At 51.7% G+C, this 27,739-nt stretch overlaps 3 protein-coding genes across 3 annotated transcripts; 2 read left to right on the top strand and 1 right to left on the bottom strand.

Annotated features, from left to right (window-relative positions):
• Positions 1-11: 11 nt before the first annotated feature.
• On the top strand, positions 12-5,952 carry ARR3 (arrestin 3). Its single transcript, XM_059482998.1, has 16 exons — positions 12-28; positions 440-470; positions 801-861; positions 1,213-1,257; positions 1,517-1,716; positions 1,818-1,877; positions 2,110-2,177; positions 2,445-2,580; positions 2,661-2,745; positions 2,853-2,925; positions 3,420-3,557; positions 3,952-4,035; positions 4,287-4,310; positions 4,388-4,440; positions 4,763-4,772; positions 5,853-5,952. The coding sequence occupies exons 1-16, from the start codon at positions 12-14 to the stop codon at positions 5,950-5,952; spliced, it is 1,185 nt and encodes a 394-aa protein (XP_059338981.1).
• Positions 5,953-6,779: 827 nt separating this feature from the next.
• On the top strand, positions 6,780-23,465 carry RAB41 (RAB41, member RAS oncogene family). The gene is made up of 8 exons (XM_059483089.1): positions 6,780-6,958; positions 8,432-8,490; positions 10,114-10,167; positions 15,133-15,238; positions 15,926-16,037; positions 18,853-18,946; positions 20,541-20,607; positions 21,384-23,465. Exons 1-8 carry the CDS (start codon positions 6,880-6,882, stop codon positions 21,446-21,448), a joined length of 636 nt encoding a protein of 211 aa, XP_059339072.1. The 5' UTR covers positions 6,780-6,879; the 3' UTR covers positions 21,449-23,465.
• Positions 23,466-25,035: 1,570 nt separating this feature from the next.
• On the bottom strand, positions 25,036-27,666 carry PDZD11 (PDZ domain containing 11). Its single transcript, XM_059482873.1, has 6 exons — positions 27,561-27,666; positions 27,358-27,441; positions 26,845-26,901; positions 26,546-26,644; positions 26,400-26,460; positions 25,036-25,766 (listed from the first exon to the last, which is right to left on the bottom strand). The coding sequence occupies exons 1-6, from the start codon at positions 27,645-27,647 to the stop codon at positions 25,732-25,734; spliced, it is 423 nt and encodes a 140-aa protein (XP_059338856.1). The 5' UTR covers positions 27,648-27,666; the 3' UTR covers positions 25,036-25,731.
• Positions 27,667-27,739: the final 73 nt, after the last annotated feature.

The raw sequence follows: 27,739 nt of genomic DNA, 5'->3' as shown, positions 1-27,739 counted from the left end.
ACTGAGCTAAAATGGGAGACGGATCAAAGTAAGTATCTTTATTGATTTATTTATCTGGAATTGGGATGGAGCAGGGCAGGAGCAGAGGGGGAAAATGAGATCCCAGCTCAACCCAGCTGCTGCTCCCAGGGGCTGGAATGTGAGCTCCCATGGAGCTGCCATGGAGTTCTGTGTTAGCCTTTCTTTTCTACTTGCCCTTAAGACACAGAATCCCCCCATGGTCCTCCATAGAATCCTCCATGGTCACCATGAGCTCAGGAGCACACCTGGGGCAGCCACACGGGGTGGGTTTGGCCCTGAATTTGCAGGACATGGAATTCCCCAGGGACTGAACACCCTTGGTGATGCAGCACATTTGTAGGGCAGCCCATCATCTCCCTGTGCCACATCCAGCCTTGTCCAAGGCATTCCCAAACAACCATCTCTGTTTTCTCCACAGGGTTTTCAAGAAGACCAGCCCCAACAGCAAGGTGAGTCTCTGTGCCCTGTCCCCTCGTGTGGCCAGCCCAAGGTTTGGGCTGTGCTGGGATCCCCCTGGGCTGGATCTGCCCACAGGATCCAGGCTGGGTCTGCCTTCCCTTCAAAATCTGATTGATTCCTGGACCTGCCATGGTGTCACTGCAGGACTGGCTTTTCAAAACAGAAATTTAAAAAATACCCTGATATGACCCCTTCAAGGTGATTCTGGTCCAGCCTGGTGACAAACCCCATGACACAACTCAGGGCTTTGAAATTTGGGTGAATTCCCTGGCAAATCTTAACTTGTTTTCTCCCTCCCTTTTCCCATGTGCTGCTTCCAGCTCTCTCTGTACCTAGGGAAGAGAGATTATGTGGATAACGTGGATTCAGTAGAATCTGTAGGTGAGTGGGGCAGTGACCAGCACTGAGGGGGAAAGACAGGCAAGAGAGGCTGGGCAAGCCAGCCCCAGTGTTGTGGGCTGCTGGTAGAGCAGGAGGAGCAGCTCTGGAGGAGCAAATGCCATGTTTTCCTGCTAATATCCTTAGGAAAAATTGTGGGGAAGGGGACCAAGTCCCTTTGCAAAACAACCCAGCCACGCTGCTGGAGGAGACATCAGCACCCTCCTTGGTAGCAGCTCTTCTTGTCACCTTCCAGCTGTAAAGTGGATTATTTGGGTTTAAAAAACTGTGTTTTAGCAAAGATCTCCCCATGCAGCTGAGCTCACCGGTCCTTCTCCTTTTGCTTCTTTGCAGATGGTGTCTGCCTGATTGACCCGGAGTACCTGAAGGACAGGAAAGGTATTGAAATGCAGCATGAGGGGATGAGATGGAACCAGCCCAAAGCTGTGGCTGTGCTCAGGTTGAGGCTGCTCTCTGTCACCCACAGCTCACTGTCCATCGGGGCTGCAGCAGCAAAGGACATGAGGGATCCTGTTCATATTTAGTGTCTGAGGAAGTCTCATTTCTGCTGAAGAGTTTATGAACAGTTTTTCTTGCCTCTTCATTCACCCCCTGTGCCTTCCCTTCTCTCCCTTTGTCCCTGCCCTGCCTGGCTCAGTGTATGTGACGCTGACCTGCGCCTTCCGCTACGGCCGCGATGACCTCGACGTGATCGGCCTGACCTTCAGGAAGGACATCTATGTGCTGACCACCCAGCTGTACCCCCCCGTGCCAGACCAGGCCCCCAAAACCCTCACTCCTCTGCAGGAGAAGCTGATGAAGAAGCTCGGGGAGAACGCCTACCCCTTCACCTTTGAGGTAAGGGCTGCTCCCGGCCATGTGGCTCCGTGGTGTCACCAGGGCTCAGCTCTGAACACGCCCTTTATTCTCTTTTTTCTCTCTTTCCCTGCTCTGCCCAGATTGCCACCAACCTGCCCTGCTCCATCACCCTCCAGCCCGGGCCAGATGATGTGGGAAAGGTGAGCTGCTGTCCCCAGCCTGTGTCCCCTAGACATCCTCCCTGGGAAGGGGTTGAGTTGTGGGGTGCTAAAAATGAGAATTGATTCTCACGGGCCATGAGGTGAGGGGTGGGAAGGGAGGATGGCTGGAGTCAGAGCCAGGATCTCTGGGAATGCAGAGGAGGAAGGAAGGAACACAAGGAACAAGGCAGCTCTGAGCCCCCCTGCTCAGTGACCACATACCTTTCCCCAGGCCTGTGGCGTGGACTTCGAGGTCAAAGGATTTTGTGCTGAAAATCTGGAGGAGAAAATCCACAAGAGGTATTTTCAGGGGATCCCTTTTCCCCTTTTTAGCCCTAAAACTAAACCACAGGATCTTTTTGGGGTGACCAGCTTAGGGGTCAGGCTGAAGCTCCTCTGTCAGCCTGTGCCATGCTTGGATGGGGAACTCTGCCAGAAACTGGGGCAGTGATCCCTGTGTCAGAGCCAGGTGAAACATTCACCCTTTGGCTGGAGACACTGTGAAGTCCCCAGAGAGTCCCTGTGATGCTGTGGGGGACACTGGGGGTGCCACCTGTGTCCCCACAGGAACTCGGTGCGCCTCATCATCCGCAAGGTGCAGTTCGCCCCAGCGCAGACGGGGCCGGCCCCGCGAGCCGAGACCACCCGGCAGTTCATGATGTCAGACAAACCTCTGCACCTCGAAGCTTCCCTGGACAGGGAGGTCAGTAAGGACACTGTCCCCTCTGCCAGGGATGGGGACCAGGATTTCTGGTCACATCACTGAGCCTCTTCCCCTTGCAGATCTATTACCACGGAGACCCCATCAATGTGACCGTCAACATCAACAACACCACTAACAAGGTTGTGAAAAAGATAAAGATCTCAGGTGAGAGAGGGGCAGAAGGGACGTGTCCCAGCACCCATCACTGACAGAGATGGGGACTGTGAGCCCCTGCCATGTCACCAACATGGCTCCCCCTTGTCTGTCCCCAGTGGATCAGATCACAGACGTGGTCCTGTATTCCCTGGATAAATACACGAAGACTGTGTGCTCCGAGGAGATAAAGTAAGGGATGGGGGCTGGAGGTGAAGTGGCATTTCTGGGAGGGAGGAAGAGAAATGAGGAAGAGGAGGAGGATGGGACAGAGGATGTGACAGTTTTACACCAAGCAGCAAAAATGTCTGGGTTAGATGAGCAGGTGCAGAGGAAGCAGAGAACAGGGAAGGCCGTGGACCACATCCCACCAGCACAGCCTGGTGGTGGCTGGGAAGGTCCCTGGGGAAGGTGCACAGCTGCTCCCAGGCTTCTTAATCTCCTCACTTTGCATTTTTGAGGCCAGACACAGCCTCTGCCACCCTGAGAACGAGGAGGGAGGGAGCAAAGGTGGTGCAGAGAAAAAAGAAGTGGTTGTAGAGGGGAAAGCGAGGAGGGAATGAAAGGAGGAAATGGCTCAGCAGCTGCATGGGGAGGGCAGGGCTGGCCCTGCACAGGTGCCTGCAGTGATGCTGAGCACCCCCAGGCTGGGGCTGGCTATGAGCTCTTCTCTCTCACCCTTCCAGTGAGACTGTGGCTGCCAATTCCACCTTCTCCAAAACGTACTCGGTGACCCCCCTGCTCTCCTCGAACCGCCAGAAGCGAGGCCTCGCTCTCGATGGCAAACTCAAGCACGAGGACACCAACCTGGCCTCCACCACCATGTGAGGACTGCATGGGCTCCCCCTGCTCCTCACCATGCCTTCCCCCACTTCCCTCTGCTCTGGGCTCCCACCAAGAGCCCCTGAGCCCTCCCCATCCAGCTGGAAAATATAGAGATTTTGTGACATTGTGTCCTCTCCATCCTGTAGGAGAGATACACCTTCCCAGTTCCAATGCTGTTCAAAGCTCCTGAATCCCTCTCCAGAGCTCAAAGGGGCTTCCAGAAGCTTCTCTGTGGCTTCCCCCAAGTGTCCTCCCCTCTCTTCTCCTGCTTTCCTCCCCCGCTAAACCCACATGTTGCAGGACACAGACAAACCCTGGCACTGCCATGGTGGGGGTGGATGGGGCCTGCAGGCAGCACTGCCCTCTCACTGTCCCACTCTGCCTTTTTCCTAGCCTGAGACCTGGCATGGACAAGGAGGTGCTGGGCATCCTGGTGTCCTACAAAGTGAAGGTCAACCTGGTGGTGTCCCGAGGAGGGTGAGGCTCTGTGGGCAGGGGAGTCTGGGGCCATCAGCTCAGGCTGTGCTGGGGGGGTTTGTACCCTGGGGAAATGAGAGGGCACTCACCATGGGCCCCCTCATCCCTGCCCTGCTCCCCTGGGCTGCTCTCTGACCCTCCACCCCACCACCCCTATTATCAACCATCTTCCACCTCAGTATAAAGCACAGCCTAACACCTCCCCTTCTCTGCCTTGGCTCATTTCTGTCCCTTCTCTCCTGCTGCTACAGCATCCTGGGGGATCTCACTGCCAGGTAAGGGGAGCTGCCTGTGGGGCTGGGAGTGGGGCTGTGCTGGGCAGGATCCTTGACAGAGATGCTTTTCCTTCCAGTGATGTTGGGGTGGAGATGCCCGTCATCCTCATGCACCCGAAGCCTGATGACTGTGAGTCCTGTGTGGGATGCTGCCAAAAAATCAGAGGGAAAGAGGCACTTCTGCTTCAGGGGGAGCTGGTGAAAACAACTCAGTGCAGCTGCCCCAGTGCCAAGGGCCCTGCTGTGCCCTCTGTGGGATGGGCACAGCTGTCCAGATGTCCTGGAGCAGGGTGGGAGATGTCCTCCCCATAGCACCCTTCCCACTGTCCCTCTCTCAAGGAAAGCACCCAAGCATTGAGGAGAGCTGTCAGTTGAAATGTCCTTTCTGTATTAACCTGCACATCTTTTCTCTTCCCCGTCCCTTTCTCCCTGTGCTTATCACTGGAATACAGCTAAGCCAAGGTAAATAGGTGTTCCTTCTAACACACAAACCACACAGATCCACAACAGATGGATGTGACATCCCAGCTTGAGGTCACAACTTTGGATTAAACCACCCAGGTCTCAAAGCCCTGAGCCTGTGCCACAGCAGCCACTCTCCCAGATCCCGAGATTGGGATGTGTTCTGCAAACTCCCAGGGCTTATTTGACAATTCTCTTTGCTGCAGCCACAGCAGCTGCAAGGCCAGGCCTTGCCCTGTCCCTCAGAAGCAGCTGGCAGTGTCTTCCAGCCACAAGTGCCATCACTGGAGAAGATGTCTCCATGATTTTGGTCCCCACACAGATTTCCCTGGGCTGCTGGAAGTCACATCTCTGTGCCTCTGCACATTACCCAGCACAAGAGGCTTCTCCTCCCAAAACAGCTTCTTCCAGCTGAAGCTACAGCTGGGACTTCTTCCCTCTGGGAAGCTGCAGTGCCAAATCCATTCCTGGCACCATGGCCCCACCAAAGGTTTTGTGTCTGGTTACACCCTGCAGCAGGATGTGAACACTGGGATGTGGGGCCTGGGAAACCAGGATGTAACTCCAGACTTTCACACTTATCCCTTTCCCGGCTCAGTGAGAACATTTAAACTTCCAAAGAGGAAATCTCTTGGTCTGTATCCACCACGGCTCCATGTAGGTTTTGCCAAATCATTTCACATTCCCAAGCTTTTGGAATTTCTTTTGCTGACTCTTTTTTTTTTTCTCTGTTTTCTCCTCCACTTTTCACTTTGCGCTCTCCCTTGCTGTCACTCGCTGCTCACCTTTCTCAAGGAGGTAACTCAGCTCTTTGTTTTCCTTTCTTTGTTTTCCCTTGGAAATGCAAAATATTGTGTGAAAAAGCATCAGAAGCTGCAGGTTCAACTTCTTGGGTCATGCAGTGATGGGGCCTGGGTTTGTGTGCTGGGGCCAGACTGTGCCTCATAGTGACCTGAGTGTTCTTTGTGGGGTGACAGGGCCGGGGTGACCACTGTGCTGTCCCCATCAGGAGCAGGGTTTGGGCTCAGCAGGGATTTCCCCTCCTCCTGTGGGCTCACTGTGCTCTGCTCTCCCTTCCAGCGAGGAGGACATTGTCATCGAGGAATTTGCTCGCCAGAAGCTCAAGGGGGAGAAGGATGATGAAGATGAGAAGGAGGAAGCTGAGAAAGAGGAGAGCTAAGCTGCCGGCCCCTTACGCCCCAGTTTGGGACACAGCCACCTGTAGTGTCCCCACTGTGCCACACCTGGCACAGCCCCCACAGTCCCCATAGGTGCCCCCTCCTCACCCACTCCAAGCCCTGGTAGTGGTGGTGAGAGCTGCTGCAGCTCCTCCTGGGCCTGCCATGCTGCAAAGCCCCACGGTGCTCCCTGTTCCCACGGGTGCCAGCACAGGGACAGGGACAGAGTGCAATGGCCCCGGCCGAGCGCCTCACCAGCGTGGCTGTCACCTGCCCGTGACATGTTGTGCACAGCTCTGTGACATTGATACCAATAAACCCACCCGGTGGCCCGGTGCAGGCTCCGTGTTGTGCTGGGGGGGGAGCAGACGCTGCCTTCATGCAGGGGAGGGGAGGACGAGGTGCTGCAGGATCTGGTGCGGCCACTCCCGGCCGGGCCCATCCCAGGTACAGCCGAGCCATCCAAGGTAGGGCTGGATGCGTCCTGCTACAGCCGCAGGATCTACAACCCCGCCGGTACAGGCAGCCCCATTCTGCTACAGCCAGAGCGCTCCAGCCCAGCTCCAGCCGGATCCGTGCCGCTACACCCGGCTCTGCTGAAACACCCCCGCCACAGCCCGGGCGCATCCCGCTCCACGCCGCAGCATCCTCACCCCGGAGACCGCCCGGTCGCCATGGCAACCGCCCTCCCCATCACCACGGCAACCCCCTCCGGTCGCCATGGCAACCGCCCTCCCCGGCAGCCCGGCCCCCGCCCTCGCCGTTGCCATGGCCGCGTCCCTCCTCCGGCGGCCGTGGCTCCCGAGGCGCCTCCCCGGGGCGGGCCGGCGGTGACGCGGCGGAGGTGACGCGCGGGGCGGTGGTACCGGGGCGCTCGGCGCTGTCTCCTTGTCCCCATCACGGCTCCCGCACGGCCCCCCCGCGCCGCCATGTCCGCGCCCGGCAGCGGCGGCGACTTCGGGAACCCGCTCAGGAAGTTCAAGCTCGTCTTCCTGGGCGAGCAGAGCGGTGAGCGCCGGGCCGGGCCCGGGCGGAACCGGGAGGGGCCGTGCGGGGCGGGGGCAGCGCCCGGGGCCGAGGCCGCGCCGTGCCCGGGGTGGGGGACGCGCTCCGGGGAGGGGCGGCCCGGCCTGAGGCCTCGGCGGGCGGAGCCCGGGGCTCCGTTCCCGGCCCTTCCCATCACCCGGGGCTCCGTTCCCGGCCCTTCCCATCACCCGGGGCTCCGTTCCCGGCCCTTCCCATCACCCGGGGCTCCGTTCCCGGCCCTTCCCATCACCCGGGGCTCCGTTCCCGGCCCTTCCCATCAGCCGGGGCTGCGTTCCCGGCCCTTCCCTTCGCCCGGGGCTTCGTTCCGCCCTCCCGGGCCCGCAGTGCGCCCGCAGCCCGGGCGGGGAGGCGGCTCCAGAGCTGCGGGGGCTCCCGGCGGCTGCGCTGCCCCCCTGGCCGCGGCCTCCTTCTCTCCCTCCTTCCCTCGCGGTCCGGGGTTTTGTTTTGCCTCGAAGGGCCTCCCTTTTGTGCCCCTTCCCCGGGAGAGGGTGGATGAGTTGTGTGTTTTCCCTGGGATCGTGGTGGGTTCTCGCTGGGAGTGTCCAAGGCCCGTTGGACAGGGCTGTGGAAGGTGGCCCTGCCCACGGCACGGGTGGGACTGGGTGAGCTTTGAGGTCCCTTCCAACCCAAATCATCGTGGGGTTATTGCTCCTCACCTTCTCCTCGAGCCTGGAACTGGAGGTCTTGGAGGGATTTCCAGAAGTTTTCTGATTTCTCAGCCTTTCCAATGTAGGATTGACATTGCTGCTGATAGACGTTTGTCTAATCTGGTTTTAACCCTCTCCGGTGTTCCTAATTTCACAACCTTTTTAGGCAATTTACTCCTCTTTCCTCTTCTATCCATGTTCTTTGATTTTTTCTTGGCTTCCTCCAGCTTCCTGAACCAGAATTGGAGCTTTATCTTTGTTTTTCACTTCTTATCAGTTCTGCACGTTATCTTGTGATGATATTGGGAGATGTAAATTTAAAGTTTTGAAACAAACCACCAGAGTCTGCTCTGTATCTAAAATGTTGTTACAAAGGAGAGATGGGAGTGTGGAATATTGCTTTTCCACGCAGCCAGAGGCAGCAGAACAGCATCTGGGATATCACCTGCTTTGTTTTGATGTTTATGTCCCAGACTTGGGGATTACATAAGGAGCAGAACAGGGTAACAAAGCAGATTTATTGCTTGCCCAAAGCCAACAACGGGTTCTTTGTTATCAACACACCTGATTTGAGGGCCAGGTTATCTCCACGATTAAGTTTGGACCTGCAGAGATTGATCTGCCTCTGTCATTTTGGGGCTGAAATTTCCAGCTGGCTGTTTCCCAGGGAGGTGTAGCTGGAATGGCCTGAGATTGGCAGCTGCTCTCACATCAGTGCCACTCCCAAAGCAGTGCTGGATTTTTTCCCCCACTGCTGCTTGAAAGTAATTTTTCTCTTCTCTTGTAGTTGGGAAGACCTCCCTGATCACCAGGTTTATGTATGACAGTTTTGACAATACTTACCAGGTATGTGATAGTATTTATTTGATTTTTTAATATATTTATATTAATTAATCCATGCCCTGCTGTTCAAATTGATGCCTGGGAGCCCATTCCTCCATGAGATGTCAGTTCAAGATCACATAATGGGTTAAAATGTGCTGTGAAATGATAAATCAAAGCATCCAGTGTGATGTCAGGAAGTGCAGTGTCCAGAAAGGGAGCAAGGTTTAGATCCCCTTTGGATGTGGGATAGATCCTGTGAGAAGCCTTGAGGAAAATGGGGAGAATGTTGTTTTATGGTCAGGATTTCTGGTGCTGGATATGGGAGCCTCAGGAAATGGAGAATGAATAAAAACCCAACATCTTCTGACATTCTTAGTCTCTCTTATCTTTAGAGCTTCCATTTCAGAAGAGTTGAGTCTGGAGTGTGTAGATGGATCTGCCAGAAGTCAGCTTGGTATATTTTGTCTCTCAATTTTTTTATTACTATTTTTTGACTAAAGGACTAAAGATAGGAAAAGCCAGGGAAGTCTTGGCAGGCAAAGAGGGGGGTGGGGATGAAGAGGCTGCAGATGAAAAGCAGAAGATGTGTAAGAGGCCTGAAGGTTTGGGGAAGAATTAATTGCATCAAAGGCACTCAGAAATATTTCATGGGAATATCAAATACCTGTAAAGCAGATGAGATTAGGGCTTTATCTTTTAATTCAGCCTGGAAGAGTTACTGGGTTAGATTGGGATGATTGGAAGTCAAAGACAAGTCACTCACTGGAACTGAATCCTCTTGTGCTTCCTGTGTTTTTTCTTTCCTGTGCTCCCTTTCTTTTCCTGACTCTTGTAAGATGCTCTCATAGATTTATTTATTACTTGTTGTAGTTGTTATAAACCATGGCCTGGTTGGAAAATTGACCTCCCAGAAATAAATTCTCCCTCCCAAAACTGACTGTGTTGCTCTTTACAATTATTCAATGGTACACATTCAGCTGTGAGTGTTAAGAATGGGGATAATCTGCCTAAAACTCTCAAATCTGGTACATCAGGAGCTCTCTCCTCTTTCCTGGGGTTCTGATGAGCTGGGACAGCTCCTTGATTGAAGTGCCTGGGAGTGCACCTAACTTAGTGCTTTGTTTTAAATGCCTTTGTGCTGGAATTGCTGTAGCAGTGGGAATGGGAGTGGATGCAGACCTGCCTGGGAAATGAAGCTGCTGAATGTCACTGGAAGGGAAGCACATTCTGAAGTGGATAGGCCTGGATAAAAATGGCATTTTAGCTTTCAGCTGCCCATATTTTATAGATCCCGTTTGTTCTACCTTTTGGGTATTTCTACCAAGATAATTCTTACCAGACTGAATTGGGGCAGGCCAGAAGGAGCTGCCAGCTCAGATACAATCTGTGTGGAGATGCAGGAATGTCTGAGGTTAAAATCCAGACTCAGAGGTTCTTGTGGAGCTGAGAAGTGTTGAGGAATGCTGTGAAAAGCAGCTGGTGCAGATCCCCAGATTGCTTTGTTTTCATCACCTCAGTTGAAGGCAATTGAAGGCAAATCTCTTCACCAGCTTCATAACAAGTTTGTGAACATTTGTGAGAGTTTTTGCAGCAAGGGGATGCTGGAAGGCAAGTCACAGCTCCTAATGCTTCTCCTCTTTCCAGGCAACCATTGGAATTGATTTCCTGTCCAAAACAATGTACCTGGAGGACCGCACGGTGAGTGGGGCAGGGCTGGGGTGGCTGGGAGGGCTCTTTCCCCTGGCCCTTCCTCCAGCAGCTGCTGGAATCCTCCAGCAGCCTCCAGAGAACCAGCCTGGGCTGAATCCCATCACTGGTACAAGATCTGATACCTCTATCAGGAAGTCCAAATCTTCCATGGAAAATTTGGGCTGGATAATGGCCACATCCCAGGGAATGTGCTGCCTCCTGTGTGCACCTGCTTTGGGTGCAGTTTGCTCCCTGAATTTGCAGCTCTGCCTCTGGGATTGTCAGGATGAAAAGGGCTGAGCAGACCTCAGGTAGCACAGAATATGCTGAGCTGGAAAGGACCCACGTGGCTCATGCAGCTCCCGAAGCCAATAAAAAGCCAAGGAAGGAGTTGGTGTTCCAAGTCTTGATGTCCTTCATGATTAGACCTCATTCCTCCTCCTAGGAAGTTCTTGTGGTAACACAGCTCTGAGCACCTGCAATAAAGCAAGGGATTTAGCCTGCGTGAGATTCCTGTTTGCACAGAGACCTCTCACTCCCTTCTTCTGGATTTCCTCTCAGTATTTGTGGGTTTGCTCATGATTTGCCAGTGTTTGCCTTTTTCCCGTTTTCCTGCTGTGTGAGGAGTGTGACAGAGCTGTGGGGAGCAGGGAACACTCCTGTGTGAAGCTTTGGGCCTGCTGCTTCCAAAGAAGTCTCTTCCTATTGTGTGTGCTGAATTTCCTGAGAATTTCTCTGCCATTTTAGCAATGATTCTCTCTTAGAAAAGCCCTTTTTTAATATTGGTTTAAGGCAAAGATCCTGGGAATGCTGCTGGACACCTGTGGATGTCTGTGTGCTGTTATAGTGGTGTGGGTTTCTCATGGTTGTGTAAGTCAGGATGTCATTCACCTGCTGCTCTGCTATCCAGAAAATCCCATTTTCCTCCCAGTGTTGGAATGCTGTGAGCTTTCCTGGTTATGTAAGTCGTTCACAGAGCCCGCAAAGCCTGTTCAGATGACAGAGGTGTGGAGTGTAGATAAGAGGAGGGACAGATACAAGCAAACAAGCCGAGAAAATTCAGGCACTGGAATAGTTTCTCAGATGTGGTTAACGCTGGATTTTGCAACAGGCTTTGATTTCTGGGCTGGAAATGAGGAATGCTGAGCCTCCAGCTGGGATATGTGCTTTGGTGGATTTGATGTGGCCTTGCAGCAAAAGCCAGCAGAAGGAATCCTCATCCCTGGAAGGGTCCAAGGCTGGGTTGGACAGAGTTTGAACCAAGCTGGGACAGTGGAAGTGTCCCTGCCCGTGGCAGGGGTGGATTGAGATGAGCTTTAAAATCCCATCCAACCCAAACCATTCTGGCATTTCATGAAACTCATGTGGAATTTGGTTCTCCAAAACCATCTCCCAGGAAGGGCAGCTGTGTGCCATTGCCAGCATTGGGATGTGAGGCATTCAGTGAGCTGGAGCCACCTGAAGCCCCATCCTCAGTCCTGGCTGTCAGGAGCCACCTCCATGTGCAGTTCTCCTCATTCCGACACACTGAGCAGTTCCTCCTCCTCTGTGTGTCCATATCCTCCCAGCCTTGTGGGAGTGCAGTGCAGGAGAAGCCAGCCTGCAGGGTGGTTGCTCTTGGGGCTCCCACCACCTCTGCTTTTCCAGTGGGATCATCCAGGCTGGGCTGAGGGGGTCCTTAGGGGCAGGAGTCCCACATCTGGCCAGCTGCTTGTGGGGCTGTTCTGGCAGGGTCCCTGAGGCCTGGCTGTGCATTTCCCTTGTTAGCTGGTGCCATGAGGAGGATTTAGGACTCTCCCAGTTTCTGGTGTTGGAATGTGTGAGATATTCCTGGGTGTGTGGAGGGAGGGATGTTCCCAGACCTCGGGAAGTGCCACTGCCTCTTTTCACATTTCTGTTCCATTTGAACTTTCCTTTTGTTGCCTTAGTTTCGCTTTGCAACTTATTTTTCTTTATTTATTTTGATTTCACTTGAGTTTTGGTTTTGTTCTCCATTTTCCTGCTGTTCCCCTTCCCCTTGCCCTGCACTTTTCCATTTCCCAGATCAGGCTGCAGCTGTGGGACACAGCCGGCCAGGAGAGGTTCCTCATTCCCAGCTCCATCCGTGACTCTGCTGTGGCTCTCATTGTCTTTGACATCACAAGTAGGTATGGAGCCCAGGCTCTGCAGGGACCTTGCTTTTAACTCATTTCTTACTCCTGAAGTGGTGGTGGTACCCAAAAAGAGCTAAAATAGCCCATCAGCCTCCTGTGGGTGTTGCAGGGATTGGGAGTTCCTTGTCTGTGCTGGTTGTTGGTAGCCTTTGCAAAGCTTTGCTGTTTTTCTGTGTTGTTTTGTTTTTTTTTTTTTTTTTTATTTTTAATTTTTTTTTTTTTATTTTATTTTTCTAACTTCCAAATTATTTTTCTTTTTCATTTCTGGGTAAGGAGAGAGATTATACAAGTAACAGCTTCAGGTGCCAAGCAAAGGAACGTTGTTAGAGTAGGTAAAACAAAACAGAACCCTTTTAAACAGAAGCTGTGGAGTGACTTAGGAAGATTCAAGATTCCCATTTTGTTGGAAAAGAGACCTGGAGACTCACAAGAGAGCTTTTGAAAGAGGAGAGATGCAACAACCACAATTTCTAAAGAACAAACAAGCTTAGAGGGAAATTCTCTGTAACTCTTGACATGACTGTTTTAATACAAGATAGGGAGTTATGAAGAGAATTATTTCATTGTAACTCCTTGTTACTGATTCCACTTGATCTGGTGGGGGGGTTTGTTAATCTACAATATCAGGATTTATATGAATTTCAGTAAAGAAGACAGCACAGGTGGAAAAAATAAAAGCTCTGGCCCAGCTTTATTCTGTTACAAACAAGTTTAGAGTGAGGTGTTTGTTTTGCTCTGCTAGGCTGAAGTGCTTAACAAGTAATAGGCTGTGATTTATCCTCAGTGTTCAGGGCAAATAATTTCTTGATATTTCTCCAGTCCTGGAGAGAATTCTGGGGGAATTCCTGATTTGGTGCAAATGGTGTCAGACTGGCCTGTTTGGAGAGCACAGAGATGTACAAGTGGTGGCCTGTGCTGAGGCAGGGGGGCAGGATGCACAGCTTGCCATCATTTTTCCCACTGTGCAGGTACAGGATGCTGTTTGTCCAAGCAGCTGGAAACATTTTGCCAGTCCAGGATGTTCTTAACAGCTCCCAGCCATGTCTGAAGAAATTAGGTGACAGCTGATCTCATAATTCTTCAGTAACAGACTGATCTTTGCAGATAATTTCATTTTTTCACAGTTCTTAGTGACTGAGAGGTTTAAAGTTTTCTTGTGTTGCAGAAGGGACATGCCCAGGTACTTGTGGGGGCACAATGAAATTGTTTAGCTATTGTTGCTGTGCTGGACATCCCAAAATGCAGGTGGAGACATCCATTAGGGGAGTCCATACTCAGCTCAGGCCCCTCCTGAAGGTTGTTCCTAAGGAAGGCTGGGCTCATTCCTCGTGTCCCACAGAGGTTATTTGTGTTTTCCCTTCTAAAATGGGTGCACACAAACCTGGACTTGTAGAAATGCAGCAAACCTGGGTCACTTCAGGGGAGTGTCTGTGTGGTACCTGGTCACTGGAGACCTTCCCTCAAATAACTTTACCCTGCACCAATCACAAATTAAACAAATTTATAAAATTAAATATATTTAACAAATTTAATTACCTGGGCCAGCTCTGTGATGCTTTCTCCAGTTGCCTTTGGCTGTGAGTCTGAAGGTTTGGGGTGGTTCAGTCACCACCTGGGTGAATGTTCATGGGGAATATTCCAATGTAGCAGCAGTGTCCAGGAAGGGTGTGGAAGGGATCAGCCTGATCTTCCAGCTCTGCTGTGACACTGCCCAGGTGTTCCCACTTTGTCACCCTGAGTTTCCTGGCATAGGGAAGAGCCCTGACTTCTGCTCCTGTAATCAAGTCTGCCGTCAAAATGAAGCAAGAGCTAATAGCTTTAACTATAAACCCTAATCTTCCTTAAGCCCCAGGGCATCAGCTCGACATTCCCTGATGGAGATAAGATGTTGTTTTGAATCTGACTGCAGGCCTGTGCTCTATCAGCTTCTCTTCCTCTCCTAAACAAGCAGTGATTGGTCCTGGAGAAGCTGCTTTTTCCTTGATGAGCTGCTTCATTAACCAGTGCTCTGCCTCCCAGCTGGGATTATTTGTGGCTGTAAACTGGGAACCAGTGGGTGCCTCCAGAAAGCTGTTGGGGAGGAGGAGCAATCCTGTTTTCAGGCACTGTGGGGTGAAGGAAAAGGACTTCCATGTGGAAAGCTTTTTGTTTGGGGTGTTTGGGGAGTTTTTGAGCAGTGCTGGTTCAGCCAGGCAGGTCCCAGACCTTGGAGCTGTCATATATAATAATATATATAACAACAACAGTTTGTGTTTGGAGTCAAACTCTTCCAGCGTTTTTGTGACTCTTGCACTGCTCTGAGAGGGAGAACCCAGTGCCCTTTGCACCACCTGAACCCTGCAGTGTGTAACACTCACTTTCATTTCTGCTGGATTTTGTTATCATTGCATCAATAACCCGTGAAAATCCCCACTGCCACCACATGGATGCTCCATGCTGGAGGTTGGATGTTGTTCCCCTGCTTGGTGTCTGTCCTGGGGGAATTGCCCCAAAAGCTTTGATCAGAGATGCTCCAGGCTATGAGTCCTGTGGAGATCCCATCCATAATCCTGGGAGATCAGTGCTGGACTGTTGGCTACCCCCAGTAATGAGGTGGGATCCAAATCCTAGAGATGTTTGGGAATAGCAGAATCTCTGGGCAGGCAGAGGAGGGAATTAAAGCACTTCACAAACAGATCCTGGAAACAGCTCTGCTGGGGTTGGATTTGGGGCGAGATGGCAAGCTCAGCTCAGCTGCTGAGGTTGGGGATGGAAGTGTCCTTTTCCCTAAAGGGTTTTCCTGCTCTCTCTCCTCCTTGGTGGGCCGGGCTGGCCCCAGCAGGTGCGGCTGCAGCTCTGGGACACGGCGGGGCAGGAGCGGTTCCGCAGCCTCATCCCCAGCTACATCCGCGACTCCACCATCGCCGTTGTGGTCTATGACATCACAAGTGAGTGCTGGCAGCTCTGCTGGGTCCTTTAGAAACACCCCACACCAGCAGAACTGAGAAGTTACAGCCACGAGTTCTGCAAAAACATCATTAAAATCAGAGATGTTTTCACGCCTTCCTTGGTTTTCTGTCTGGGTGGGAAATAATTGCTGTGGGGTGGGGAGGTTTGGAGAAGCACCTCTGTAGGAATGTGCCCCGTGTTGATAGAGTGACAAAATTCTCCTTTGTCCCCTCAAAAAGGAAAGAAGTTTCTCTCCTCGATTAGGTGAAAAAGCCACCTCATAAGTCTAAAGGACTTCACCTCAACCTTAATGATAGCTAATTAGATTGGATTATCTAATCTATCAAAAAGTCCCACCTAAGCAATTTAGTAGAAAAAGAAGTGAACAAAGAAACTAATCACTTTTGTGAAGTGTTTTGCCAAAAGCAAAGATCTCCTGCACCTAGCTCAGTTTTTCTCTGTTTGTTATTTTGCCTTTTAATAAACCTTTTTGTTTCCAACACTGCAACAGAAGCCATCCTGCCTCCAAAAGTAGCTGAGCTATCTTAAGTGTGTTATAGACATCCAAAAGCTTATTAGACCTAACTCAAAAAAAAACACTATAACACACCTGAGTACAAGTGAAGCATTTTCCCTGTCATAAAGGAGTTTTATTCTCAGCTTTGCTATTTCATTCTTCCCTGCAGACTTGAATTCTTTCCAGCAAACCTCCAAGTGGATCGATGACGTCAGGACAGAGCGAGGCAGTGACGTCATCATCATGTTGGTGGGGAACAAAACCGACCTGGCAGACAAGAGGTAATGGGGGACCCTGGGCCCTGCTGTCCTGCCCAGAGCCACCAGGGACTACTGGGGCCAGGCTGGGCTATAAACAAGGCTTAGTTTTAAACACAACATTGTTTGCTTGTCAGGAAATTCTCATTTCTGCTTTCAGCAAAAGTTATTCCCTTTGCTGTCCAACAAGTAGTTTAAAACAAACTCACCAAAAAAAAATTGCTGAAGTGGTTCTGCACCATTATCTCAGTGGGGTATTTTGTCTGATTTTCCTTCTCACACTGAGGTAAAGGCTAAAAGCTGCCTGTAAAAGCAAGGAAATCAGCTGATTTTCACTGTTTTCCACTAATTATCCCCACTCTCTCTGCACATGCAGCTGGAAGTTCATGGCACAATTTCTCCTCATTAAGAAGCAGCACAAAGTTTTGTAGGATTGATCTAAAAGTATGAATTTCTCTGAGTATAAATTTCATGTCATACATAACACACACTGAGCTTGTGGATGTGTGAGAGGAAATCAAATCAGCAAATCCCAAACTTCCCCAAAAGACAGACCCAAGAATTTGATTAGACTCCTAAAATGACACAGATTAATGTTTTGGGAGGTGCCATAAAGCATTTTACTTTAAAACTCTTAATTCTACAGCACATCAACCAAAATAACCAATGTAGTGGGGTCTTAGAAGAGCACAGGCTTTACTTTGTGTTCCTATTTCAAATCCTTCTCTGGATTGTTGATTTAACAATTATTTTGTTGAATATTTCCAGAGATTTTTGTTCCTTAGGAAAGTATCAGGAGAAGGTATCAGTGTAGATAAGGGAAGGTTTTTATTTTAATGGATGGTGCCAGAGGCAGTTGGCAAAGGGAAGGTGGAGTGAACCAGGCAGTTCCAACCCTTCCAAATGAAACATCCTCAACATCCCAGAAATGTGGGCTTTGGCTGTCAGGGGATGTGTGAGGGCTTGAAGCCACAGGGGGATTTTGATCTGATGCACAGAAAATCACCTCAGGAAGGTAGAACTGAGAAACACCTGGATCTCATGGCGAAATAAAGCCTTAAAATATCAAGTTCTTGTCCTTTGGCTGTTAACAAAATTGTCCTGATCAAAGGAGAACAATTTATGGATGAAATTAATGTTTTCTCAACAAAATGTTGGCTTTTATTTGAATATCAGTTTACTCTGTTTCTTGGGATGATGGGCAGAGTGATCTGAGTGTTCCATTGTGGGGCATTCCCACATTTTTAATTCTAACCACTGCTTTGCTCACTCCTGCAGTTACACGTTCCTTCAGGGTGTGTTGTGATGTGGATTTTCTCATGTCATTCTGGTGGTTTTATGTCCCAATATCCCAGGCTCTTTGCCCTGCAGGTTTTTAGTTTTCATGCCCAGCAGGAAAAGCAGGGATAATTCCATTTGGCTTTTCCCACTTCACTGGGAAGCATTTTGAGCTGTCCCATGCCTTGCACTTTGAAAATATTCCTAAAACTTGCTGCTTACAATACAGGAATACAATAAAAACATGTACAATTCATTTTGCATAAGATTCCATGTGTGATGAACTCATGATCTGTCCCTGAAATCATTCACAAAAACAAAATCCAAGATGTTGTGTCTGAGCCAGCTCTAGATTTTGACCACTGAGCTTCTCCCAAGCCCTCCTGGCAGCTGGGAATGACTGCAGCTGCCTGACTGAATAACCTGGCATTTCTAATTCCTCCCAAAATCCAGTTTCATATGAAGCTGGAAAGGCCAGTGGGATCATTTCAGCCTTGGAGTATTTCCTGATGGTGCACAACAGCTGGCCCAGCACTGCTGGAAGAATTAAAAATACCACAAAAATTGTTTGAAGCTGCTACAGCTGAAGTTCCTGCAGCACTGGAAATTCTCATTTTGGCAGCTGAATGTGACAGGAGTCCTGGTGTGGGCTGGAATTTGGAATGATGGGGAAGGAAATATCCAGGTGTCAGTAACAGGAGCTGCCTTGCCTTTCTTTTCAAAGGACCTTGGGGTTTTGTGAGGCTGAAATTCTGGGCCTGTAAAGGCTGGACAAAGCCACCTTTGGTGTCACAGAGGTGACATATTGTTTTTTGAGGCAGAATACAGGGAAGCCATTCATCCTCTGATAAAAACCAGGGATGAGGCAGATTCTGAGGCCAAAAAGCAGCACTAAAAATAGCCCTGTTCTTGTTCAGTGCAGCCTGGTAAGTTTTTCATTCCACTCAATGTTGCTTCAGTTGGTGGCTGTTTTTTTTTCTTTGTTGATTTTTTCTTTCTCCCTGCAGTTTTTTTTTCCCTCTCATTTTTGGACTCTTTTGCTTTGGTTTGGTTTTTGTGCTCTGTGATTTGTTCTCATTACTGGAGACAGGTTTCTGTAGAGGAGGGAGAGAGAAAAGCCCAGGAGCTGAATGTGCTGTGTGTTGAGAGCAGTGCTAAAGCAGGACTTAAAGGGACACAGAGGGGCAGTTCCAGGTGCTTGTCCCCAAGCTGCTGCAATGTCCCTGCTGCTGGAGCCTTTGTGTCACCTCACAGCATTCCCTCTGTCAGATTTGGAAAATCCCTGTCTCAGTGTGGGGATTTTTCCTGGCCTGGAGTGCTGTGGATGAGGATCAGATGTTGTGCACAGGCTTCATCCTGTGCTGCTCATCTGCCACAACTCCAGGGATTCCTGGGGAGTTTCCCTGAGGTGTTTTCACTCCCAGCTGGAAGACTTGGGGCTGGAGAAGCCTCCAGGGTCCTGAGGTGGGCTGAACCCTCTTGGAAAGGGAGCAGCAGCTCACTGCCAGCCATCTCTGACTTTTCCTTCTGTTCCTTTTGTCTCCTTTCCACCTTTGTGCAGGCAAATCACCACAGAGGAAGGGGAACAGAGAGCCAAAGAGCTGAATGTGATGTTCATTGAGACCAGTGCAAAGACTGGCTACAATGTGAAACAGGTAAAACATGCAGGCTGTGTTCTCAGTCAGGAATTCACTGCTCTGGGTCTGCTCCAGGGTGGATTTGGGATCCTGCAGGAATTTCCTTGTGTTTAATGCCAGCCCCTGAGATGTTTCTTGGTTTGTGTAGTGCAAGCTCCTTTCCTGTTGAGTTAATGATTCCCTGTCAAAGCTAAACCTTGAAACAAAGGAGGACTCACTCCAGAATGTGCTGAGGGATGGGAAAGGGGGAAAATCATTGTTTTGTGCAGCCAGTCAGCTGGAACTTTGTTTGGTTTGGTTCACAGTCAATGCACTGCTTGCTGAAATCACTGCTGACATCAGTGGGAGAATTGTTTCTGCTGATGCACTGGAGTAGAAGTTCCACCTTCTGTTTGCCAGCCAGAGAATCTTGAAATATTTTAGGGGAATTGAGATTGGAAGGGATCTCTGGAAATCACCCCTTCCAGCCCTCCTGCTCAGAGCAGGCTGCCCAGAGCTGACTCCAGCTGTTTGGAGTATCTCAAAGGATAGAAACTGTCCAGTGCCAGTGTTTGATCAACCAAACAGCAAAACAACCTCTACGTTTTCATTTTAAGCAGAATTTCTCAGATTTCTGCTTGTGCCCTTTGATTCTTGCTTGTGATTCCCCTCTCCACTGGTTCAGGGATTGTTCTGGATATCCCAGAGCTTGGAATAAGGAGCTGTGGGCTCTGGAGGAGATTGGGAAACATCCTCAGGGGTTTGCTGCACACCAGCAGCTTGGTACAGCCCCACAGTGGGACTGGGAGGCTTTGGGCTCAGTTTTTGTGGCTGTTCTGGGTTGAACCCACTTTAGTGGTGGATTTTGACTCCTGTTGCTTTCTTTGCCCAGTGGGTGTTTGTGAGGAGAGCTGGGATGTGAAGCTGCAAACCCCAGCACCTCACTGGGACCTTGGTTCTGCAAGGAACCCTTTGAGGGATGGCTGAGAGGGAAATCAGAGCAGCAGGGATTGCTCTGGGTTTGATGCAGAGAGTTCAGCAGCCTGGCAGTGTCTGTGCTCCAAACATTGACTGAGGAATGCTGCAAACCCATTTTCCAGGTTTTCTGGGGGTAGCAGAGCCCTTCCCAGTGTAAGTGCAGCTCCCTGGAACCAGCAGTTCTGCTGAGGAACGGCTCTTTGGCAGCAGGGCTGATCTGAAGGGCTGGGCTCTGAAAGCTCTGTTGTTCCACAGAGGAATATTCAGTGCCAGCTGAGTGATCAGAAATCCCCAAATCTGCACCCTTTGTGCACAAGCAGAGGCTGAACATGTTAAATGATGTTTAGTAAGTGCAGGAGGGAGTTCCATGAATCCCTGGAAGAATGTTACTAATTAATTCCACGTTCTCTTCAAGCAGGAACAGGTAAAATAAAACTGGGTTTTTTTGTAGGCATTGAATAAGTTCTTTAATATAAGTTCTTTAAAACCTGTTAAATATCCTGCATAAAATTCTCATGGCATTTTTGATTACTGCTCTGCCTGTTAAAGTACCCACTTAAAGAGTTTGTACAGCTCAGAGTCCTGCTGTAAAACAAGGTTTTTAACAGGAACTTGTTTCTGACAAACCTTGAGCTTCTCCCTTGCTGCTTTCCAGCTTTTCCGCCGTGTGGCTGCTGCCTTACCTGGGATGGACAGCACACCAGAGAAGAGCAAAGAAGACAGTATCCTTGTTTTCCTTGGAATTAGGCAATTATCTGGTGTTAAATTTGGCTTACTGACTTTCTTTGGGCACATTGTGGGGATGGGCCTTGCTGGGGTTTGCAGGACACGGAGCTGTTGGACTGTGAGCAGAGGGATGGAGCAGCTCTGCCATGAGGAAAGGTTGGGACAATTGGGATTGTTCAAGCTGGAGAAGAGAAGCTTTGGGGTGACCTAATTTGGGCCATCAGAACCTTAAGAAGCCAAAAAGAAAAATGGAAAGGGGATATTTACAATGGCTTGGGATGACAGGACAAGGGGGAATGGCTTCCCACTGCCACAGGGCAGGGTTAGATGGGATATTGGGAAGGAATTCTTCCCTGTGAGGGTGGGGAGGACCAGGTTACCCAGAGAAGCTGTCGCTGCCCTGGATCCGTGGAAGTGTCCAGGGCCAGGTTGGATGAGGCTTGGAGCAAGCTGGGCTAGTGGAAGGTGTCGCTGCCCATGGCAGGGGGTGGCACTGAGTGATCTTTAGGGTCTCCTCCAACCCAAACCTCCTTGGCATTCTATGACCCTGTTTGTGGGCCGGATATAAATGTACACAACTAATAGCCAGCATGAGTTCTGCTTCTCCACTGGAACTGGGGCTGGAATTTCCACACCTTTAGAACACCAGACTTCGTTACTCATTTTGCCCATCCTCTGAGACGTCTCACCACATTCCTGGCTTTGCCTGTGCAGAGACCCCAAACAACCCTTCCAAATCCTGTCCTGGGTGATTCCTTGACTGTGCCTGCAGTGATTGACATCAAACTAGAGAAGCCCCCCGAGCAGCCAGTGACGGAGAGCGGCTGCTCCTGCTAACGGCCCTGCGGCAGCGGCAGCCCCGGCGGCCGGGCTGGAGAACATCGCGCTCATCGCCCCCGGGGCTGCCAAACCATCCCCAAGCGAGCAATGAACCCCTGGGTACTGGTGGGGAGCAGCCCCAGCTCCCCTCTCACTGCATGGTTTGAGCCCTGAGTGCAGAATGAGTGTCCTGTCTTTTGAGTTTATTTTTTTATGTTGTTGCACTTTGGCACCACGGTGCCCTTCACACTTTCTCTCTCTCTCTCTTTCTCTCTCTCTCTCTTCCTCCCTCCCTTTCTCCCCCTTTTCCCACCTGGAGCCTCCCTGCTCAGATGTATCTTGTGAATGCCATGGAAAAGCTGCCGAGTTAGGGAAGACAAAAATGAAGCTTTGGGGGGTGGGTTCTCTGCCTTCCCTCCTGCCTTGCATCCTCCCCCTGCCTTCTCCAGCCCCCTGTCCTGCATCCCCACTTCCTCTGGTGAAAGGCTGCTCCTTAAACTTAAACCAGTCACTTGGACTTGCCTTTTTGGACTCTGCAGGTTCCCAGGCTTTGCTTCCCGCAGGGCACACAGCCCATGAGCTCTCTGGTTTCTCCTTTCTGTGGATGACCCTAGCTAACTCTTGCTCACCACTTCCCAGTTTTGCCCCTCGAGTCACACAGGCCCTGGAAAGCCCCAGACTCTGAGAGCTTTGGCCTTGTTGCTCCCATTTGTGTGGCAGGGACATCCCAGAGCCTGCTGGAATCTCTTCCCATCCAGACGATGTTGGTGAGTGTTGGCTGCACGAGGGGCCACAGGCTTTGCAGCCCGAGGCTGGGTGGGGAGAGATCCTCAGGGATTCTGGAAGCAAACAGTGACCTGGAATCCATCACTGCAGGGGCAGTACCTGCCCTGGGAGTCATGGATGCTCCTTGGGCTCCTTCCCTGATCTCCAGTCTCCTGTTCTCTGTCATGGGAGCTGCTTCATGCGGAGCAGGAGAGCCACAGCAGAGGGAAGGGCAACATTCCAGTCTCATTCCCAGTTGCTGCTTGATGGAATCATTCCCATTGCCTCTGCCCTTGGAGCAGAGCTCTGGGGTGGGACCAGCAGCCAATTCACTCCTGGGGGAGTTTTAACCTTTGCCAAAGCTAAGGGGAGCAGTGGCAGGGAATTCCTGTCACAGTGGGTGGAGAATTGGAGGATGTGATGCTGCTGAAGGGAGTTCTGGTGTCACTCCCCAACCTTGGAGGTTGGGAGCTGCCTCCTTTCCCTCAGCCCCTAGTTGTGAATTAATTCATAGAACTTTTCAGAGATTTCCTGGGGTTTTGGGTCCACAAAAAGTTGGCAGAGAGGAGAATTCCGCTGTCCTTTCCTCACCTGGCCTGTGTGACACGGAGCAAGCTGTGGTAGGACAGTGAGCACAGTGTGACCACGGTGGAGGGGTCAGTGGCACTCCCTGCCCTCCCTTGGCAGGGTGTCCCTCAATCCCTGACACCCGAGGAGGGGAAGGGACAGCCCTGTGCTGGGATGTGGCAGCCCTGGCCTGGCAGCAGCTCACTGAGGTCCCCAGAGTCCCCTCCCCTGGGGCAGCTGGCCGCAGGAGGAAGCTGGGATGTGAGTCCTGTCCCACCCCTCGGGAAGCTGATCCCATTCCCTGTACATAGCCCCTGTGGGAGTTGCTGGTGTCAGTGTCCGTGTCTGTAGAACAGGTGTTGCTGTCCCTGCCCAGGCAGCTCTGCTGTCCCTGTCCCTCCCTGGCAGCTCTGCTGTCCCTCCCTGGCAGCTCTGCTGTCCCTTCGTGTTGTTCGAGTCACGGACCGGGGCGGGAGGGGGGAGACCCCAATTAGGGGCAGGGGGTAATTAGTGAATCCCATAGTTCCCTTCCCACTGTTTTTCTGGATGTGTTCCTGCCGTGTGTCCGGCCCCGCTGTCTTGTAGCTGTAGCGAGTAAGTGTGACTGTAACTCTGAGTAAGGACTGTGTGACACAGCCACAGTGTATCACTAAATAAATAAAGTTATTTCACCAACACCCAGCTCTCCTGCTGCCACGGCAGGCTGGGGGAAAAGAGGGGTTTGCTCTGAGCTGTGACATTGCTGTCCTGAGCTGGATGGAGGAGGAAGGATGGAGGAGAAGGAGAAAGATGAGGAGAAATGGAGGAAGAGGAGGAGGAAGGATGGAGCGGGCAGCATGAAGGAGAAGGAGGAGGGATCGAGGAGGAAGGATGAATGAGGATGAAGGATAGGAGGAGAAGGGACAGAGGTGGAGGAATGGAGAAGGAATGACAGAGGAGGGAAGGAGAAAGGACTTTTCTGATGTTGTTGCAAAATGTGGAATATGTAACAATGTTCTCAGGAGGTCTGTTCTTTGATCTTTATTACTTTCAAGCCTGATCAGCAAAAATTGAGATTTAATCCAAGAAATTGAGCAGGTAATGAGCTGGAAGTGATGTCCAGGTGTTGGAAGCTGTTGTGGGTGGAATTGCCTCATTGAGGGTTAGGGCTGGACATGCTTGAATGATCTCAGCCCTGGGGGAGGTTACCAAAGCTTGGGAAGAAGGATCTCTCTCAATTTTGGGATAACAACAGGACCCTGTGCATGCAAACGTGACTCTGAATGGAGCCCTCAGGTGAGTCCTGCCCTGCAAAACACCTGGGACTGATCCTGCTGCTCCAGCAAGACCTGCAGGACTCTGCCAGTGCTGCTTCCCTACAGCCTGAACCCCTGGCAGTGCTCCCTTCATCCCTGCAAGTGTCCAAGGCCAGGCTGGACAGGGCTTGGAGCAACCTGGGATAGTCCCTGCCCTCCCTATCCAGGCACTGGATGATCCTTCCCACCCAAACCAGTCCATGATTTTATAAATTTGTGCCTCTCAGCCCGGTTTTATGTCACTAAAAAAAATTCCAGTGTTGCTGGAGCTGTTGTTTTCCCACCAGGAATCAGCAACTGCTCAATTTCTGGAGGATGAAATGGACTCTGGTGGCCTTGAAGCTTTGCTAATTAACATACCCAAAACATGAATGTGCCTTCAGAAAGAATCCACTCTTTCCTGTCAGCCAGGTCAGCAGGAAAACACCTGAGTCATTCCCTGGGAGGAGCTGCCTGGGGCAGGGGAGACCTTCTGGGGCTCCTGCCAGGGAATGCTCCGAAGCAGGAGGGACAAATCCAACCTTGGAATTGGATCTGCAGCTCCTCCTTCCATATGGAACATACAGATTGTGGGAAATCAGAGAGGGGATAGAAGAGGTCTCCTTCCCTTGTTGCAGGGGCTTCCAGGATGTTCGTTCCCCTGGTGGAAAAGCTGATTTTTAATTCTTAGTGAAAATCTCTTTTCCCGTGTATTTTCCTTGTTCCCTGCCCAGCTCCTGGAGCTGTGCTGGTGCCACCACAGCCACAGTCCTGCCCTGCTCCTTCACAGCAGTGCTGGAACACTCCAAGCTCATTAGGGGCTGATTTCCAGCAGAGTCAGTGGAAAAAGCCCCTGAAACAGCTGCAGATCCCAATGTTCTCCTGCAGGCTGCAAGGGTGACTGGGGCTGAGCCTTGTCCCAGCATTTCCTTGGAATGGTGCTCATGGTGGGTACATCCCAACCTCCACACAGACTTTCTGAGTGGGAAGAAGCTGAAGTCAGGCTGCTGTACTTGATTTATTGATTGTTTTTACGGAAAAAGTGGAAAACACCACATAGAAGAGAAGTCAGAGCCAGGGCTGTCCCGAAGCCATTACAATGTGATCCCACCAGGCATTTGCTGATAATTTCCTTGGTAATTTACATTTCCAAACATCCCAGTCCTATATTGTGGGGGTGTTATCAGCAAAGAGGCACAAACAGCCAGAGCTGTGCATGGACTGGGGCTGGATTTTACTCCTGGAGTTGCCAGCAAACCCAGCAATGCAGAGCAGAAGTGGGAGAGAGGAGAAGGAAAGAATTCCATGGCATAAGAGAGTGAAACAAGTGAATTTCCTGGAGGACAATGCCTGTGCTCTGCTCAGGAATGCTCAACAACCAGGGATCCAGGATCAAGGGATCCACAACCAGCCCAGAACTCACCTAATTTAAGTCTTGCTAAAACCTGGATCCTGCTGGAGCAGCTGCCCCCCAGGCCTCACTTCCCACCAGCTTTTCCCAACACCCATTCCCAGGAGCACAGCCTCAATCCCCAGCCACCTTCCAGCCAAATGAGCCCCTTGGCATCTCCCCACGTGGGAAAGAGCTGATCCTGTGCAGGCCAGGGGTGCCTCCAGTGAAAGCTGAACCGTGAGGAGTCATCTCAGACATTGGGAAGAAGGAGTGGAGAGGTTCTGGCAGGATGGAGCTCCCTGTTAGTGAACTGTCCGTTCCTTCTGCCGCTGGTAATCTGGGAGGAAGGGACAAGGAGAGCATGGCCAGGGGGAATCACCCAAAATGTTCAGGAAAACACACATTCCCAAGTGGAGGCAGTGTTGGAAACCTTCTGGCTTTAAAAGTGCACCTCCGCCAGTGATTTTAGGGCATTCAGAACAAAATGCTTTTTATGAAATTTAAAACCCCTTCTTCCCCTACTCCTTTTTCTTTTTCTTCTTAATGGCCACTTTCCATTCTATGAAGAATCCTTGTTTGGTTTGACTTTTCCCTTTTTTATCCCTTAAATCTTGGAACTTTATAGGTGCAGAAACTGGGAGTTAACCCAGTCCTTCCCTTCACTCACAATTCAAACATCCTTAGGGAATCCAAGGGAAATCCACCATTTGCACTTGTGCCAGACCTCGTTCCCCTGTTATTCAAGGATAATCAGCTGGAAGTGCTGAGCTTTAAATTAACTTTTCCATTCCCAGCCGTCCCACCTTCCTGCTCTCCGAGTTTCCTACATGGAAAGCCAAGCCTCATTATCCTGATGTGGTGCCTGATCCTAAATCAACAATTGGTGACCTTGGGCTGCTAAACTGGGCTGGAATGGGCAGGCATTGATGGCATTTGCTTCCCAAGGAGCCTCCCAGGACTGGGCACGTACTGTAGGGGAAGTACCGCACGCGCATCGTGATCTCCCGCGCCGTCTTCAGGATCTCCACGGCCTGGAAAACGAGCACAGAGCATTGCATGGGTTCTGTGCTGGACTCAGAGGCTGCAGGGAGGTGGATTCCCCATCCCAGCACTCACCTTGCTGTGCTCAATGTCCTGGAAATCCACATCGTTCACTGAGAGCACCTGGTCCCCCTCCTGCAGCCCGGCCCTGTGAGCATCCGAGTCGGGAATCACCTGGGAAGGGAGGGCAGGGATGGCAGCAGGGGATGTCCCACAGCTCCCCTCCCACACTGCCCTGGGAGCAATTCCAGGGGCTGGGAGGAGAGCAGGGAGAGGTGCAGGATGTTCTGAGGCAGCCAGAGCCTCCCTGGGGCTCAGCTGCTCCCACCAGCACAGGCAGGATCCGGGCAGGAAGGGCACAAGGACGGACACACCTTGGAGATGAAGATTCCCAACTGCGAGGCTTTTCCTCCCCGGATGTTGAAGCCCAGCTGTGGGAAAAGCCAGCAGGGAAATGCAGTCACCAGGACCCTTTCCTTGGCCCAGTTCTCTTTCCATTCCCCAGGACTCTTCTCCCTGTCCAAGGCCCTTCCAGTTCCCCAGGACTGCTCTCTCTGCCCTGCCTCCCGGAGGGATCCAAGGCGTGGGTGCTGCGGTGCTCAGCCAGGTCCTCTCTCCTCATTCCTGCCACCGGGAACACCTCAGGGGACCCCGCTCCCATCCTCCAGAGCTCCACGTCCCAAGATACCACATCAGGAACAACCTCTCCCCCTGGCCACCAGCCTGGCATCTGCCACCCTGCCCGCCCCACGCCTGTCACAGCAGTTCCCTGTACCAGGACGCTGCCGGTCGGGAATATCGCGATCTCAGCGTCTTTTATTGTCGGGAAACGCTCCGGGAACGCGACACCTCGCCCAGGAACGCCGGGCCGGCGTCGCCCGCCTCACCTGCGCCCCGGGCGGCTTCTTGAGGACGATGGTGCGGGGCAGGAACTGCGTGAGCTCGTTGTTGTAGTCGGGGTGATAAACGCGCTGCGGGGGACGCGCGGCGGCTCAGCCGGGGCCGGGCCGGGCTCCCCTGCCCGGCGGGGCCCCGCGGCCGCAGCTGCCCCTCCCGGGCCGTGTCCCCGCTCCCCCCGCCCCGGGCTGACCTCGTGCGGCGGCACCCAGGCGGGCGGGCTCTCGTAGGGCGGCAAGAAAACCACCGGGAAGTCGTCGTAGGGCACCCGGCCCTCCATGCTGCCGCTCCGCCGCGCCCGGGACGCGCCCCGAGAGCGACGCACGGCGCTGCGATTGGCCGAGACCCGCCCCTGGCTCCGCCCCCTGCCTG

The sequence above is a fragment of the Ammospiza nelsoni genome, chromosome 15, assembly GCF_027579445.1.
Source record: "Ammospiza nelsoni isolate bAmmNel1 chromosome 15, bAmmNel1.pri, whole genome shotgun sequence".
NCBI lineage: Eukaryota > Metazoa > Chordata > Aves > Passeriformes > Passerellidae > Ammospiza > Ammospiza nelsoni.
The sequence above is the reverse complement of the archived record's forward strand: the minus strand, read 5'-3'. Positions and strand labels throughout refer to the sequence as shown.

Coding starts and splice junctions, on each gene's coding strand:
- ARR3 (XM_059482998.1), top strand. Junction 471..800: donor AGACCAGCCCCAACAGCAAG/GTGAGTCTCTGT, acceptor TGCTGCTTCCAG/CTCTCTCTGTACCTAGGGAA. Junction 1,258..1,516: donor GTACCTGAAGGACAGGAAAG/GTATTGAAATGC, acceptor TGCCTGGCTCAG/TGTATGTGACGCTGACCTGC.
- RAB41 (XM_059483089.1), top strand. CDS start 6,880: ATGTCCGCGCCCGGCAGCGGCGGCGACTTCGGGAACCCGCTCAGGAAG. Junction 8,491..10,113: donor GTTTTGACAATACTTACCAG/GTATGTGATAGT, acceptor TCCTCTTTCCAG/GCAACCATTGGAATTGATTT. Junction 10,168..15,132: donor TGTACCTGGAGGACCGCACG/GTGAGTGGGGCA, acceptor TGGCCCCAGCAG/GTGCGGCTGCAGCTCTGGGA.
- PDZD11 (XM_059482873.1), bottom strand. CDS start 27,647: ATGGAGGGCCGGGTGCCCTACGACGACTTCCCGGTGGTTTTCTTGCCG. Junction 26,645..26,844: donor TGGGAATCTTCATCTCCAAG/GTGTGTCCGTCC, acceptor CTCCCTTCCCAG/GTGATTCCCGACTCGGATGC. Junction 25,767..26,399: donor CGTGCGGTACTTCCCCTACA/GTACGTGCCCAG, acceptor CCTTCCTCCCAG/ATTACCAGCGGCAGAAGGAA.